The sequence below is a fragment of the Oenanthe melanoleuca genome, chromosome 7 (genome assembly GCF_029582105.1).
Source record: "Oenanthe melanoleuca isolate GR-GAL-2019-014 chromosome 7, OMel1.0, whole genome shotgun sequence".
Lineage (NCBI taxonomy): Eukaryota > Metazoa > Chordata > Aves > Passeriformes > Muscicapidae > Oenanthe > Oenanthe melanoleuca.
In genome coordinates this window covers 29355358-29372252 of record NC_079341.1, presented here as the reverse complement: position 1 = coordinate 29372252, position 16895 = coordinate 29355358, and the positions used below count along the sequence as shown (strand labels likewise).

At 38.0% G+C, this 16895-nt stretch overlaps 1 protein-coding gene across 3 annotated transcripts in view; it reads left to right on the top strand.

Annotated features, from left to right (window-relative positions):
• Window positions 1-16895, top strand: part of DPP10 (dipeptidyl peptidase like 10) — a 410129-nt gene that overhangs the window by 375931 nt on the left and 17303 nt on the right. For all 3 annotated transcript variants that reach the window (XM_056496455.1, XM_056496456.1, XM_056496454.1), the window contains exons 11-18: window positions 2628-2751; window positions 4834-4872; window positions 5965-6072; window positions 9154-9245; window positions 10298-10345; window positions 10874-10995; window positions 14669-14716; window positions 16704-16802. In XM_056496455.1, the coding sequence (XP_056352430.1) occupies window positions 2628-2751; window positions 4834-4872; window positions 5965-6072; window positions 9154-9245; window positions 10298-10345; window positions 10874-10995; window positions 14669-14716; window positions 16704-16802 (680 nt within the window). The remainder of the gene's footprint in view (window positions 1-2627; window positions 2752-4833; window positions 4873-5964; window positions 6073-9153; window positions 9246-10297; window positions 10346-10873; window positions 10996-14668; window positions 14717-16703; window positions 16803-16895) is intronic.

The following is a 16895-nucleotide window of genomic DNA, read 5'->3' as shown; positions in this document are numbered from 1 at the left end:
TTAAAATGTTTTTCAGATGTTATGGTTTCACTTCAGGGTTTTCAGATTTGTTCTGCTTTCTCAACAGATGGAAAGTAATAGTAGACTCAAATATGAGTATTAGTATCTTAAAACCTTTTTTGTCTTCTTGAAGCTGAAGCCAAATCTGTGAAGCAACTTTGCTAGTTCTTGATAAAGATATTGCTGCTGTTCAATTGATAAAAGTTCTGTCTTGCTAGTGCATGAGAAGACTGAGTAAATCTATTTAAACCTGGGGAAAAAAAAATTAGTTTCTTCTTCATTTTAACTATTAAGTATAATTTCTGTGCTGTAAAACTTAGAAAGATTGCATAATTTTAAGCCAAATTGTGAATTTGACTTGTTATTTCAATAACAGTCTTCACGCTGGCCATCAACCCAGATATGCCCATGTATCAATATTTATAGAGGTATGAAAAATGGGCTTTAAGCAGGCTTTTCTAGAGTGAAAAATCTTTGGTTTGTAGTGATTGGGAGTTTGATTTTTTTTTCTAAAGTATTAGCTTTTTTAGTAAAAGTAGTAGCTACCTTTAGCAGTCTGTTTATTTCAGTGCATTTCTAACCCTTTCATTATGGAGTTATTGGTAAATAGGTTATGGGAGGCTGTCAGAATTAAATTGAGTGGTTCATTATCACATATAATTTTAAGGATCTTTCAGGGCAGAAACATTTTAGAAATAGGTGTTGTACAGGTAGGTCATAGCCATCTGCTGTTATGGAGAACTTCACCCCTACACAGGAAAACCATAGAAATGGGAAGGGAGGGGGAAAGGGAAAGAGGTTCTGTTAGTTAACCAGAAAAAGTAACATTTAGATTCTCAACTTGTCCCAAATTGTGTCTGGTGTAGGAGCTTTGAAGACATAAAACTGTTTGCCTGATTTTTAGGGCATGTGGGAATTTGATGTAAGATTGAATAAATTCAATTAAAAATTCAATGAATAAATTCAATGAAAAATTCATTTTCTTCTTTTAGGGATCCTGTAAAATGCTTGGTAATATTTCTCTAGTCGTGTTCAGGCTATTCTGATATAAAGATAAGGATAACACTTGTAAATTTTACTCCTGAAAGTTTCATTCTGTAGAAAAATGTACCACCTACTATGTACTATAAATGCCACAAAAAAACTGAGAGTCTTCCTTTAGATATGTGGCTGTATCTCGTGCAATTGTTGTTTCCCTCTTGGGGCTTCCATTTCATGTGTGCAGTTGTGTTTTCTTCAGTGACAAACATAATTTAGAATTTTGCTTCAGTCCTTTGTCCAGAATGGAATTAATTTTTTTCCTCTTAAAATGGGGCTGTGATGAAGCAGAGGGTGTGTACAATAGAGCCTGAGACACAAACTGATTGCTCTCCTGCTTGTGTCACCTGGTGTCAGGGTAGATCTTGTTTTACTTGTGCATTCGTTTTTGCCCTTCAGTAAGATCAAACATTTGTTAAAGAAAAAAAAAAAGGAAAAGGTAAATATTAAGACTCAGAACATACTTCAAGTCTCTATTTCTATTTATCATTCTGGCATCCAAATGTGAAAATACCTGTTTTCCTAGAAGTCAGATGTGAAAGCCCAGGGCTCTGTGCATGCTGGGCTGTTGAGGTTCTGCAGACACATCAGGATGGGTGAAGCCTCAGTGCACCCCTGGCTCCTGCCTCTCTGTGTGCAGCTAGGAGCTGCTGCTCAGCACCTTTGATCTAGGAAGGAGGCTTTTGAATGTATAATTGAAAGCCTGTTGTCAAAGAGTAATGAGATCTCTATCAGTAATAGATTAAAAGCCTAATTATATTCAAGTTAAGCCCCTTGTTTTAAAGGGGGTCTGAGTTTTTTCCAGACGAGCTCACTCCACTGTTGCACATAACTCAGCTGGACTGTGAGAGCTGCCAGCAGGGGAGGAGGGAAGGAAATAGCTGGGTTGGGTGACAGACCTCAACAGGTCTTCTCTCAACATCCCCAGCCTGCCAGCCCACCAGGGTCTTGGGAGGAGGGAGGCAAATCCCCCATCCCACGAGCCCAGGGAGCCTTTGTGCTCAGCCAGGGCTGTTGAGGGCCAGGCACTTTGGCTGATATTTGTTAAAAAAGAATCAGAAAGACACTGACAGTGAGAGGGACCTCCCCTTTATCCAGAAGTCCTGTTACAAAATATTTGTTATTTTATAATTTTGAAGTGGGCTCTAGCTGCACTCTAATATTACAGAACTTTTTTTTTTTTTTTCTTTGGCAGTAGGACTGGATTATTTTGCAAAAATGTGTGTCATCTGAAGTTATTTGTTGTTGGAAAATACTGGCTTCTGTTGGAATTCAGTGCTTGTTTCTAAACTGGCTGGAAAGTACACGGTTCATGTGTATTTGCAAGCATATGTTTCACAGTTGGTAAAGTTTGTGTATATATGCAAAAATTTCCCAGGGGAGCATCTCACTGAAGGACTGAGCCATCCCACTTGTAGGAACACAGATGTTGGACATTTGGGGTTATTTTCTCTATCCTTTAGTACTGGCACTGTCATGCAGTACCAATTCAGCATTTGAATGAACTGTATATATGGAATTTTTTTTTTCTAGAGTCTAATCTGAAATATCAGTGATCTGAACATTGTGTTTTCAAATGTTTTGCTTAGGGAATATTATATCACCATGGTGAAATGGATAAGCAACACCAAGGCTGTGGTGAGGTGGTTAAACAGAGCTCAGAATATCTCCATCCTTACAGTTTGTGAAACCACAACTGGAGCTTGTACCAGGGTAAGTTGTTTGGGATTTTTTTTTTTTTCCCAAGGTCTCTTCTCAAGGTTTCTTCTGCATTTTGTTTTCATATTCAGAAAATGATATTTGGAAATCAGTTTGCAGATGCAGTAGTTGCAAGCTGAATATAATTAGTCAAGAGAGAGGAAATGGATGTGAGAAAATTCTGAATGTGGTGAAATGAGTTCATGCAATTAGCAACTTTGAGTGGCAGTTTCAGAATTACTAAGCTTTGTTCATTCATTTGCTTTTTGGAAGCTGCAGTGGCTGAACATCATGTACTTGGGATATAGCTAGAGCAGTGACAAGCTTGTCCTCTGACAGATATTTTCAGCTGACTGGTTTCTCCCCTCTCCCTCTGCAGAGTTTCATTTTAGAACTTTCTGTCTCTCACAGCTTACATACACTTAAGGAAAGGTGTAAAATTCTCATAACTCCTTCAAATTTGATTGCAGAATTAAGTAACTTCAGAAAAAAAATCAATTGAAAGGCAGTGGGGATATTTCATTTTTGAATGTAAGCCAAACTGAAATACATTTTTCTCTTTGAATCCAGACACATTCCACCCCTGGACCCAGACTTTGACTTCTGACACTCCTGCATTACATCTCCCCAAGATCTCAGTCAATCTTGCATCTTGAATGCACTTGGCTGCTTTCCCATTCTGAGTCACAATCTCTTCCCAGAACCAGCTAAAAGTACAAATATTTTCTATACATGCTGATATCAGTACCAAAGCAGAGGGTGTAATTTGGCAGAGTAAATGGTTATGAGTGATTAATGCTGGCCTCTGAGTCAAAAGGCTCCCATCAGTGTCTGCTACTGGAGTCAGTCATATTGAAGTGTTAGAGGTTATTTCCAAGCTTGTCTTCTTCTTTTGCTGCATATTACAGGGTGTTTTTCCTCACTCAGAAACTGTTAATGAATCCCCAGAGTGTGGATTAAGATTGTGGCCATGGAGATTTTGTTGCTTTTCACCTGGTTCCTGTGAGCCTTCTGTCTTTTTTTTAAGAAAGTTGATCCTGAAACACTGCAGCTGCTGAGAGGGAAAGCTTTATGTGCTCCAAGTATCTGGGGATTTGTAATCCAGAACATAATGTGAGAGAGAGAAACTGAGAAGTCCCACTCCAGAATGCTTGGAGTGCAGCAAAGGACATTTTTAGTGGGGTGAGGAAGGACAGTGATGCACTGTCACCATTGTGAGCACAGCCCTGGCTCATCCTGGAGAGTTCCTACACTGCACCCTCTGGGATAAGGTGATGCTCTTGAAATCACTAATGGATGGGGAAAGGTTAAATATTGTGAGGATTTAGCATTGTATCGCACCATTTCAGCTATAAACTTTTTTTTTCCTCCCTAGGATGTTGCACACATCCTTGGTTTCAAAATGGAGTGTATAAAACCAACTGCTGCAATAGCTACAGATTTTCATTTTTCAAGCCATATGCATACAGATTCTTCTATAGCTAATAAATTTTCATTACTTCACTGTGACTATGAAAATTTGCAGCAGTTGATGTATATTTTTTTCCAGCAATGTGTGCATGATATTTGGCTGTTTTGTTGTTTGGTTTTTTTTTTTTTTATTTTCAGATGTGAAATATGAGTATGAACAATAAAACTCATTAATTTATTTTTATTTTTTTTCTCATCACTAATGCCATACTACAACCCATTAAAGCATGGGATTGTGATTTGTAAAGGTCTCACAATTTGAGCTTGATGCTGGCTGCTTGCCATTGTTGATGGAGGGCCTAAAATATCCAGTTGTCAGATGATGCCTAGAGGTAAAAAACACATAGAACTGCCTGTGTAAAGCTTCTTCATAGCTGATCAGAAAGGACTGAAATGGCATTCTTAGTTCCCCTGTGGTGTTCTACCAAAAATTCTGAATAAAACAGCTGACTTTCTAATTAAATTATCATTTGTTTCTATGCAAGTGCCAGCAAAGAGATGAGGAGATTGTAACACAGTAGAAAAAAAAATGAAATAGCTCGAGACCTTTTGCTGAATGTGGGAAATATTTTTTTTATCTATAGCTATTCCATAAAAGCAATTTTTTCCTTTTTTTTTTCCTTTTAGAAATATGAAATGCAGTCAGATCTGTGGCTTCCTAAACAGGTACAGTATAAATGCTATTTCTGGGTGCATAATGCTTAATTTCTTCATTGTCATTTTTATTTAACTGTGTGTTATTTTATAAGCTAATAAAATCCTGAGACCTGTGAGGGTTTTGGAGGCAATTTTCCCTTCAGTTTCTGGTCCGCCTGGATTCAGTTCAGTGAGCATTCAGATGAACAGCTGATTAACTACCTAAGTCTGGGATGGTGGAAGACATACCAGATGAATCCCATTCCAGGCATGTCCTACTTACTGTGATTTGTTTCTGATTTGAAAATGATCTCACCAAATTAAAGCAGAAGGAGTTCAAAGAGTAGAGGTCATATGGGCTATAATTGGAATGAGAAAGTAAAATATTTCTAAATTCACACCCAGAACAATATGTTTAACTAATATGTCAGCCAATTATTCCACTTTCATAGCTTCAGAAGAACTGTCCAATAACTGGATGAAACACATTCTATTTAAACCACATTTCAGGCTTCATTTTGCAATGTGCAAATGAGAAATGATTTCAACAAAAAAAACCTATGCTTTAATAGCAAGCCATTTTCCTTTAATATTTCTGTGCAAAGCTAGACGTGGAGAGATGGTATCACATCAGGCTACAACTTGTGGTAAAAACCTGATTTAGAATATAACTTAATGTGCTTATTTTTTCCATACAATTTTATCAAAATCAGTGAGTGTTAAACATGTCCTCAGTGAGTCCAAACCATTGAAACTTTTGTTCTCCTTCTCAGCAGTAGGAGGTATTTCTATCTCTATCATTATTTGTATTTCCATAGAGACACTGTGGTGGGAAGTCCCCCTGCCTTAGGAATGAGATTTCCAGAGGTTTCACTGTGAGGAAGAGTTGTGCAAGGGCTGTAACCCATGCTTTAGAGCAGGATTGCACATGGCATGAGCTATATTCAGCTTTAGCCACCACGTTTTTGTTTCACTTAGCAGAATACACTTACAACCTAAGGGTGTGTTCTCCAGCTGACTTCTGAGCACAGCAACTAAGGAGACAAAAAAAAAAGTAGGCTGACCTTTTGTTAAGGAGTGTACTGAGAAGTGTGCCAGGCTAAGACACTGTTCCCTTTGCAGAATGAAGAACCTGTGTTCTCCAGGGATGGCAGCAAGTTCTTCATGACGGTGCCGGTGAAGCAGGGCGGCCGCGGCGAGTTCCACCACATAGCCATGTTCACTGGGCAGGTAGGGCTCTGGCAGCCTGCTTGGCACATCTGCAGCTCATCTGCCATTTTTCTGTGGCCCAGGCAAAGGCCTGAACTTCACTTTAATCACAACACTTGTGTCACGGTCATCTGTCCTGTCCAGGTTGTCTCTCAGTGCAGTGGGATGTATTTAAAACTTCTTCCAGAATAAATACTAATTTTACCTTCTCTAAATACACTGCACATGCATATTTTTAAATAACAAATAACTTTAAATGTCTCTTTAATCTGCTCTTAGAGAATGTTAAAGGGAGGCAATACCCAAACTTAAAGTTTCTGTGAAAGTTAGGACACTTCTATTACCCTCTGCAACATTTTTCAGCAGCTTCCATTTCCCAGGGTCATTACTTTTTCCAAAGAAGAATCTGAAAGAAGATAAATTTGCAGTGTGACTTTGAAGGTCACCGGTATGAAGTTGAGATGAACTAATAAAGGAAATTATGCCCTGGAACAGAACACTCCAAGGCATCTATTTAAATCATCAGAGCATTAATCCAGGTGCTTTAGCAGAGCCCTATGACATAGGAGGGATTACCAAGGTACCCAAAACATCAAAATAGCAGATTTGTGCCAGGCAGCTCTGTTATCTGCCTTTATGAGAGTGTTCTGGTATGAATGTTATTAAGTCTGAAATATGTTCACAGTACACTGCAGACAGAACAAGAACAAAAGAACTTTAATGACAGTTTAACCTGAAGAAACAAGAACAAAGATACTCATTCACTAGAGTAAATATATGAGGAAAGAGTCAGTGAAGATAAAAAGGATCACAGACATGTCAAATTCTATTTCCCAAAGAAAACAGTAACTCAGATGACAGTCTGGTAAAGGTGTACTGATATAATAACCACATAAAAATTCACACATGAGCAAAACCATTTAGTCAATCAAGTCTTATTTTGGTATCTTTCACAGTAAGAATAAGTACCTTTAAAACACATGAAATAATAATTATCTGGGTCTGAAAGTTCACTTGCAACATTCCCAAGGATTATACAGATACAATCAAGTTTCCTTAACCTTGTAGGCTCTGATATTTCTTGCTACTAAAAAGCCCAGGAAACTTGATCCTAATTCAGGAAAATATTTAAGCAAAGATTAAGCCCACTCCTATTCAGTAAAGTAATTAAATACATGCCTACTTTTAAGCACCTTTTAATTCCAGCAGAATAATGTTTAAAGTCAAGCCTATGTTCCAGAATTTAGTATTCTGTCCCTTTCAGGCAGAATTAGAGCCCAGGGTACTGCACAGTTCCAAAACTAAAAAATACTTCTATTTTGCCTGCCATCAGCATGAATAAACAAATCTGAATGGTACCACCAATGACAAATTTGGCTTTAAGCATGCAGCTGCTCCTGAGAAAAAGGAAATGTGATATCCCATGTATCAGCCATTATTCATCAGTAAGCAACATTCTGTGTGGTAATGGGGCTGATACAGAGCAGTAAAGGGCAGGAGATATGTTTATGTGATGTGTTTTACACACTGCATTAATCTGATTGTCCATTATTTCTAAAGCAAACACAGAGGCATAAAAAGTATATTAAGCGTTGCACATAAAGCCCTTTGTCACATTAGATGTTTGTCACACCTTGTGAGAGCCACAGCAGCACAGCAGGTGCCCTGCAGAATTCAAAGCAGCCAGCAGATCACCAGCACCCAGCTGGTCACAGCATTTCTGTGATGGAAAAGGGTAACCCTGGAACTGAGCACTGGGATTCTCATTCCTTCTCTGCATGTGCCACTCAGCAGAGACATCAGCCCCTTGACAGAGAGCAGCTTTGTGGACTTGCAGGGATAAAGAAGCAAATTTTAATGGCTCTTTTTAATTTAATCACTGATGCTGATTTCTCAATCTTACAACAAATGCTGTTTTTTTCTCAGACTGCATTTCTTTGTCTGCACTTCAGGAAAACACGTGTCAATGACACAAAGCATGTTGGCAGAGGCATCTAATTAAATCTTTATGCAGGGAGAAGTTACTGTCTGAAAGGTTATTGTCTATCATAGATTATTTACTGTCTGAATGGAGAGGGCTGGATGTGTGGGTTACTGTTTTCAAATGCTTTTAGTAACTTATGAAATATTTAAAAGAAACTAATCTCAAAATGGGATTGAATCATGTCTTATGTATCTAGACATTTCTTTCATAGAGTTTTGCAACTCTAGAAAGTCTCATCTTTTTCCAGCCACAAAATAAGAATTATAAAGTAACTTTAATGGATCAAGCCAATAACTTTGTGCAAGCTTCATAAATTATGTATTATGGCTGTAACCTTGAAAAATAACCATGTTTATTAGCGTTTGGCTGTGCTTTTTATTGCTGTTTCTTGTTAGATTCTGTGATCTTAATATTTGAATCTATTTCAATAGTTGCAGCTTCTCTCTCTCTAGAGAAGGAATAGTCAGTGACAATAAATCACTAGTATGTATTTTAATCATTCTTGGAGAGAGCACTGAATATGAGAATCTTCCTGAACAGGGAGCCCTCATCACAAACATATGTACAGCACCTAGCACAATATCCTGATTTCATTGGTACTTGCAAGGCTTGTCATAGAGTTCTACCTCCTTCTTTCCTCATGGATCTGTTTGGAAACAGATCAGTTCCAAGGGGCTTGGTTCTGCCTTGCCAAATCCCAACATGTCTCATAGGGTATCTCTGAGCATTTGCTTTTTAGTTATTGCAGCTGATGATGTGGAGCTCAGGGCACAGTTCAGAAATACATGGATTAAAAAAAAAAAAGCCAACCTTTTTGACAGTTTATGACTTTTTGTAACCACTGAGTATCACCTCTGAAATGTCACCTCTTTTCTTTGTAAAGTTTGTCTCAAATTTGAAAACTAGGAATATGCATATCCAGGCTGAGCATAATAACCATAATACAGAAAAATCCACAGAAAGTACGTCCAAGCTGTGAGGGTTGAAGTTTTAATCTTGAAGTTTTAATGTTGCATATTAAAGTTTAAAAAGTAATCAGTAGTGACATGTGCAGGCAATCCTGCTAGGCAAAGAAGAATGTAGCAAGTGGAAAGTTAATGTTTTCCATCTCTCAACAGGCTAAAAGTGAACAAATCAGTGTGAGACACCTGACATCAGGGAACTGGGAAGTTATCAAAATCCTGGCATATGATGAAAATACTCAAAATATGTAAGCACTGTTCCCTTTTTTTATAAAAATATTCATGTTATTAAAGTTGAATCCATTTAACTCAAAATTAAATAACAATATTTCTTTCATTTTGGAGCGTGACCATAACTTTGACACACCTGAGTACATAAGGTGCAGTTGTAAGATAATTCATCTGCCATTCTTTTCCTAAATGCTTTTTTATGCAGAAGGGAAGAATCACACCATGGTATCATTTGACTCTGTATTTTTCAGAATAAAAAGAATCAGCACACAGTGCAGCAGTAATAACATTTTGGTAACTTCTTTCCTGGAATCCAGATAAGAAATCAGAGTAAATTTTTAGCACTTGATAAAATATCACATCTTTACTTCATGAGGTCTCAGAGACCTTTTGGGGATCTGATCCAGCTTCATAAATTCAAATTATTTGTAGAGTTTATCAGCCACTTGAGGGGTTTGCCTTGCCCTCCTTCTGCCTGTCAAGCAGAAACTATTGGAAGTCTGATCAGGGAAACACCAAGGGTTTGTCTTGGTGTTCTTGCAAAGTCTCTTTCCACCCATGCAAAGTAGATAGAAGAAAAAGTTGGTTTACAGCTCAAAAAGCCTCTCAGATCTCATAAGACTCATTTTAATATATGACATAATTTCATTGTGACCTTTATCTACTACTTGGATTTATATTGCAAACTCTTGGAGTGAAGCAGAAACTTTCTCTTCTGTATTTTTAATATGCAGAGAGGTGTCCTGGTTGCTATTGGAGCACCTGGGCATGACAGGAATTAAAACCATGAAATCCTGTTTTCATCACTGTTTTAACAGGAAATGGTATAGCTTCTGAAATAATGAAAAATATAGCTTCTGAATGGTAATGAATGGTATAGCTTCTGAATAATCTGTATGTTGGATCTAAGTTTAATCTTGGAACTTGGGTTTATATAGAAGTATTTGACCTTCATGGATATTTGTGAATTTTTAATTTTTAAAAATGCTACTTACTCACTTCTCTTAACATCATCCAAATCAGACAGTTTACCAAACTGAGTTTAACTGTTTTCCTCTTTTGAACACAGTTATTTCTTAAGCACTGAAGAGTCCCCAAGAGGAAGACAGCTGCACAGGTAAGAGACACATGAGGCTGTGTTATCAGCTTCTTCACCCCAAGCCATAAATGCTATGGTGCTTGGGTAATCATTTACATTGTGAAAAAATTAGCATGCTTTAGCTGTAACAAGGAAAGAACCACAGCTTTTCAAAATTAAAATTGCCATTTTCTAAAAAATGGAAAAGTTTTTAACATAAAATGTTTTAACACTTACATCTTCACTAGTCCTTTAAAAAGTTGAACCTAAGTGCAAGCATTTAACCTGACTATATTTTAAAAGTAATCAAAGTTTTCTAAATAAAATATTTATAGGGTTTAATCATGTAACTTAAAGTTTGGAGCAAATCACCTCATTTTCAGTGCTTACATCTGAGGTTAGTGAGGTTTTCATGGTTTTCTGCTAATGCTGATGTTACCCCCAACAGTGAGTTACTGGAGTGCCAGTGGGGCTTTGAGCAGCTTTTGGATCCTGTCCACAAAGCCAAGCTTACTCTGTGGTATTTTTTTCCAATGTAAAATGTTTCTGATCATTTCCTTCCCCCAGTGTCTCAACAGTGGGGTCGTTGAACCGTCAGTGTCTCTCGTGTGACTTCTTGAAGGAGCAGTGCACATACTTCAGTGCAAAGTTCAGCCCCATGAACAGGCATTTCCTGCTGCACTGTAAAGGTGAGGCAAATGCACAGGGTGCTCCTTGCTTCTGGATTAATGTATTGCCATGAGAAGGGCTGGAGTCTAACACTGAGCTCAGTTCTGTACAGAGCCTATTCTAGGCTGCAAGCAAAGATGTTCTCTGAAATAGCTAAATTATGAGTGATGTCAGAAAGCTGCTCCAGTCCTGACTCCTCTGTCCAAGTAAAGGGCATCAACTTATATTCACTCTAAATAGAAATCCTTCATCAAAACAATCAGGATTTTGCTGATGGTTTGTGAGAGTTTGTTATTTTATATATTGGGATTGATCTTATGTGATTATACTTAGTTAAAAAATGAGAGCCTGTGTTCTCTAGCAGTGTTTGTACACATGTATGTGCAGTGTATTTATTCAGCCCCATAATTATGTGTATGGGTGTATCTACCAGAAAACAGCTGTGGTTGAATCCCCAGAGACAGATCCTCTATATCAGTGCAATTGTAATAAACCACTCACAGTGTTTTCCTGTTAGCTGCATTCCAGAAGACCTAAATGGCACCAGTTGGCTACAGAATTTCTATATAAATAAAAAACTAAAACCATCCCACACAGAGAAATTTATAACTTACACACAGGAAAAAAAACCTGATATATAAGTGGTGAAATGAACAATGCATAAAAAAATACATAGGTAGGTCTGTTGCCCTTGAAACTTGCAAAATTTTATGCCATCCCTTCACTGTTTTTTCATTGCTAGGATCAGAGTGCAAAGAGTAGAGGACAATTCATCTGAAATACATATGAATAGCTCATTTTATATTCATGCTTTTTTCTCCCTTTCTTTCACAACTCTCCTTTTTTTTTTCCCCACACAAAAATAAAATACCTGCTGACTTGAGCATTGAATGTATCCAAACAAAGAAACTATGAATATATATTGGCTAAAATAAGGGGTTTGTTTTTGGTTTTGCTAGTTTTTTTGTTGTTGTTTGTTTTTTTGGGTTTTTTGTGGAAATGCACCTACAGTGCATAGCTGCCTAGAAGAATGCACAAATTGTATGGTTTATACATGGTTCAATGTGCAGCAGAAGTGATGGAGATAATCTGAGTGGTCCTTCTCTGAATAATGAGCTCCTCATGCTTTAAGCAGAGTTTTCCCTTGTGCTTGATGTAATCCCTATGGGGTAAATCTCAGATTCTTTCAAGAGAGAGGGGTTGATAAATTGGGAAGAGCTTTTTGCCCTGAATCAGCAATGTTCTGGGATCCAAAAGCATCTTGTTACTATTTTAGCAAAGTGTATTCAGCCTGTAATTTTTAATGTGCTTCTTTGATATAAAAATGTGGATGCCAGTAGGGGGCTGTGCATGTGATTACTCACAAGCTCACGACTTTCAGTGACTTTGGCAGTTCTCTGTTTGAGCTGGCAAGGCTGTAGATCATCCTCCCAGGGTTAAACCTACACTCCACTGAGTTGCAGTAGATTTCCCTGAGCTGTAGGTGTTGGGCAGGGATGCTGAACTGTCATTAATTTTTTCTGCCTCTGACATTAATGTAGAGTTAGTGCTGGCTGGGAGTTGTTCAGGGTCTCCTGTTTTTTCAGAGCTTGGCAGGAACAGCAGCACTGTGTCCCTATGGAGCCAGGGCTGGGCTGGGCATTTGGCAGGATCAAACTTGATGGCAAAGTCACTGTAGAACTGGCACCAAAACTCTTCTGCTTGTGAGAGTGTGAGGCAAACTGCTTCGAGGAGACAAATGGCACATCTGCTGTGTGCATACACACTCATTTTCCCACAGCAAAAAGCCTTCACTGAATTGTTACAAAAGCAATTTGCCCAGAAAAAACCCTTGGGGAACTCTGGACTGGTTTGATCTGTATGAGTTTCAATTCTTCAACTTCCTGTTTACCCACAAGCACCTTTATTAGGATAGTTTTTCCTTCTTAGTTTCCCTCAGCCAGGAGATCTCTCATTTTGCCAGCTATATCCATCTCCAGAGACTCTCCTGAGTGAGGAGTTATTTCTTGCCTGGTACATGGAGGGCTGGCTGCTCAGCCTCTCAGTTTTGGCAAGCACATCCTTTGCACTTGCTTTCCACATTGCTTGTGGATTTTTTCTTTAGCACTTCACAAACACTAGCAAGATTTTTTTTTTAGTTTAGAAAGGGAGTAATTATTTCTCCCTTTTGATACAGCAGGAAATAAGCTGTGGGTTTGGGGTTGGTGATAGGAGGTCAGTGGAAATCCTGTGCTTTGTTCTGTAACACAGTGCCTGCGACACAAATTTGTCCTTTTTTCCCCTGTGATCAGCATTTTAATCTACTGTAATCTCCCTTTTTTCAAAATGTCATCATCCTTTCATTTTTCAGTATGACAAATAGAGATAGGCTAGAAAATGATGGTGCTTTCCCCCTCAGACATGATCTTTCTTAAGTAAGAATTAAAAGCAAAATGGCAAATTTAGAAGAAGTAAAAAGAGCTGGAAATAAAAAACAAACCAAAGCAAAAGAGACATCTGAAGAAATTATCTTAGAGAGCTAAGGCAGAAAGCTGTGATTTGTCAACAATTTACCTGTAAGATTTTTGTCAATCGTCCCCCTTGAGGGAGGGAATGAAACTGATAAAAATCTTCAGTGAAGGCTGTGAATGTCATCATGCTATTTATTTCAGGTATTTACATTTCCCTAGGCTCATGCCATAATTAATTGAGAGAGACAACCTATCAAAACACATAAGTTAAGCTCTGTCTCTGAACTCTCAAAGGGAATTGTTTTTTTTCTCAAAAAGAGAGTTGTAACTCCTAATTTCAAAGGGGCCATGCCTTCATGTGCCATGGGGTCCTCAGGGACTTCAGCTTTTCTGCATTGTTCTTCCTTGCATGATAGTGACTGAATGCTTGTAATTGGAACTCTGAGGTAAAACAGAGATCCCCATGTGTAAAACCCATGCTGGGGATGGGGACACAAGATTTTCCTTTTCAGGTTTACACTGGTGGGGATCTTCAGAGCAGGGACAGCAGACTCAGCCACTTCTGAGGATTCTGAATGCTTGGTCATGCCAGTTTCACAACCACCTTGGGCATTTGCACAGTACACGTTGGCATGAAGAATTATTTCTGATTTTTAGTTTCTTAGTGGAACAGTGAAAATAAAGTAAGTGAGATAGGATTAGATTACATCACACCTAGATTTAACTGGGATGCTGTTGGTTTTGCAGTTGGCATACCAAGGGAGCTTCTTAAACAGAAAATTATGTTAAATATATTTTTCAACACCTCTGTAGCTTTTCCATAGAGAAAATAAGTGGATATTATCCTTAATTCATTTCACAGTCAACCTAAAATTTCTAAATGTCAAACTGCTATATTTTACACAGTACCATTAAGTGCATAATTTTTATCCATCACTTAAAACTGAAACATTGAGATGATTTAAAAAAAAAAAAAAAAAAAAAAAAAGGAATGTTCCTTTTGGGTGCAGGGTCTGGGCTGCTGAACAGGCAGAAGGCAGTGACTGTTTCACACTTTGCTGGTCCTGTAGCCCAGCCTGTGTCACTTCTGGGAGGTACCAGTGGAGTTCCTGCTGTGTTTGGAGGGAATTGTGTGTATGGAGCTTCCAGGATCCTGCCTTGGGTGGTAACTGGTGCTCCCATTCTTTGTCACTGAACTGCAGAGTACAAACTACCTCACCTTCCTCTTCTCTCCTCAAAACAGGACCAGGTGTTCCAGTTGTTAGTGTGCACAGGACAAGTAATACTGAAAGTGAGTATACCTTATGAAATAAGCAAGTTTTGTTATCATCCCTAATTTCTTTGGGGAGTGTGGGAGAGGGGAAAGTAAGCACATGAAAATGTCATGCAAGTACATGAAAACTAATTCATATAAATTCCTATTAATTACCTTTTAGCAGCATTCACATCAGCAAATGGTAAGGAGAGCACTCAATCAAAAGACTAAAGCATTTCCAGATTTTTAGATATCTTTTGGACTAAATGCATGTGACTCATCTTCTGTTTACACTTGAGTCAATTAGAGGGCAGGTTGGTCTTCATCCTTTTCACTTCCTATGTAGATCTTGCTGCCATTGCAGTACACCTCCTGTATTTTTAGAGATGGTTTTAAAGTTACAATCCAGTTTTGTTGAAGTCAGGTACAGTCCTTGGATGATTGGTCATAAAAGCTGACCTAGGAGAGTGTTCTATACCTCTGTTTGTCAAGTTTTACTCATTATTTTCTTGTATATTGATGCCAAATCTGTTACTGTTTCCTGGCTGCTGAGGTGCTTTTTAGTGGAAGACTGTCCTTCATCAGCTGAACTTTCCTGGTGGTGCAGCAGAGGTAACAACTCTGCCACCTCCAGCTCCACTGTGACTCCACTAGCAGGGAGGTGTGGATTATAGGAGTGGGAGACAACTTTTCATTCAAAAGCACTAAAGCAACTCTTACATATCCTCATTTCATTAATTGGATTATCCCCAGGATTTTTCCCAGAATCTAGAAATCCTGAACTGTGCCTGTCTGCATTCCCTTTGTCCTGGATCAGTCACTGTTCAGTGGAGATAATCTTGCATGTTGAAGTACAATCCTAATAAAGAGTGCTATGCTATGAAGTATTAATTAATATCTGCACTTTAGTTTTCTTTTTTTCTTTTTTGTTTTTTTTTAAATGCCATTGTTTGTGTTTGCAAAGCCCAGTGCCAGAGCACACCCAGGGCAGGGAGTTTTATCCAGCTCAATAAAGGGTAGCTAGTGCTCAAATAAAATGTATTTTAGACTTGTGTGGAGCTGCTTAATTCTGTGAATGCAGGCTTTTGCTCTTTATTACCTGCATCTAAAGCACTATGGAGTGTGAATTACTGAAATAGAGATTTATGTGCAGCACCTTAGAGTAAAATAAAGCAGGTCAGGATAGAGGGATGTTGTTTGTTGTAACAACAAAAAGCCAAATAATAAGAGAGATAATTTACCATTAGTGTTTCAGTGCAAGATTAGATTATCCTCTTCAATTCATAAAGGAATGATTAAGGATTATTTCAATTATTCCATCCTCAGACTATAATTATACCATTTTGGTTGACTGCCCAGAACAAGCATTCTCTTCAGATTATCTGTTTTGGCCCTAAATGAAGAGTTTATTATTTAATTAAAATAATCTAAATTTTGGAAGCAAGATCAGTAATTTGAGTTAAAAAAAAAAAAAAAAAGAACAAATTAGCCATTCTTTCCTGTGTAAAAGTGTTGCTTCAAATTAGTCTGCAGCTTTAAACCCAGCTGATTGCCTTGCTCTTGGCTGAAGTGCAGAAGACAAGTGAGGACATGCAGTGACCACATGTAGCTGTGCTGGTTAAATATTGCCTTGGAATAGGTAATATTGGGGAAAAGGATGGCTGCAGGAGGCTCAGGATATTGCCCAGCAGAGCAGCCTTGTGCTGCAGCAGCTGCTGTTAGGATTTCTCAGAGATGCTGATGTTCATGTTGGTCATTAAAAATTTCCTTGGTAGTGCTTCATGAAAACAAAGCCTGTCAAAACCAGAAAAATGAACTGGATGTGTATCTTTTTGAATTGAGAAGTAGTTGCACTATAAAAAAAGTATTTACAGAAGGAATTCATTTACAAGATTATTTGCAAGATGAATTTGCAAGATCATTGCATTTCTCGTCTGTTTCTTTAACTTTTTTAAATCTTGATGTATCTCTGGTGTGATGATTCTCCATGCCTTTCAACATGGCTTTTATTCCTGTTTTCTAGAGTTTTATATTTTGGAAAATAACCCTGTGTTGAAAGAAGTTGTTTTCAAGAAAAAGAATTACAAGACTGAAATCAAAATGCTTCACATTGAGGATTACGGTAAATCTGGCAAAATGTTTTTTTTGCAAGCCAAAAGCTTTCTTATGATGTTACTGTTTTTCATCTGTGTAACTACCAGCCTTTAATGTTTTA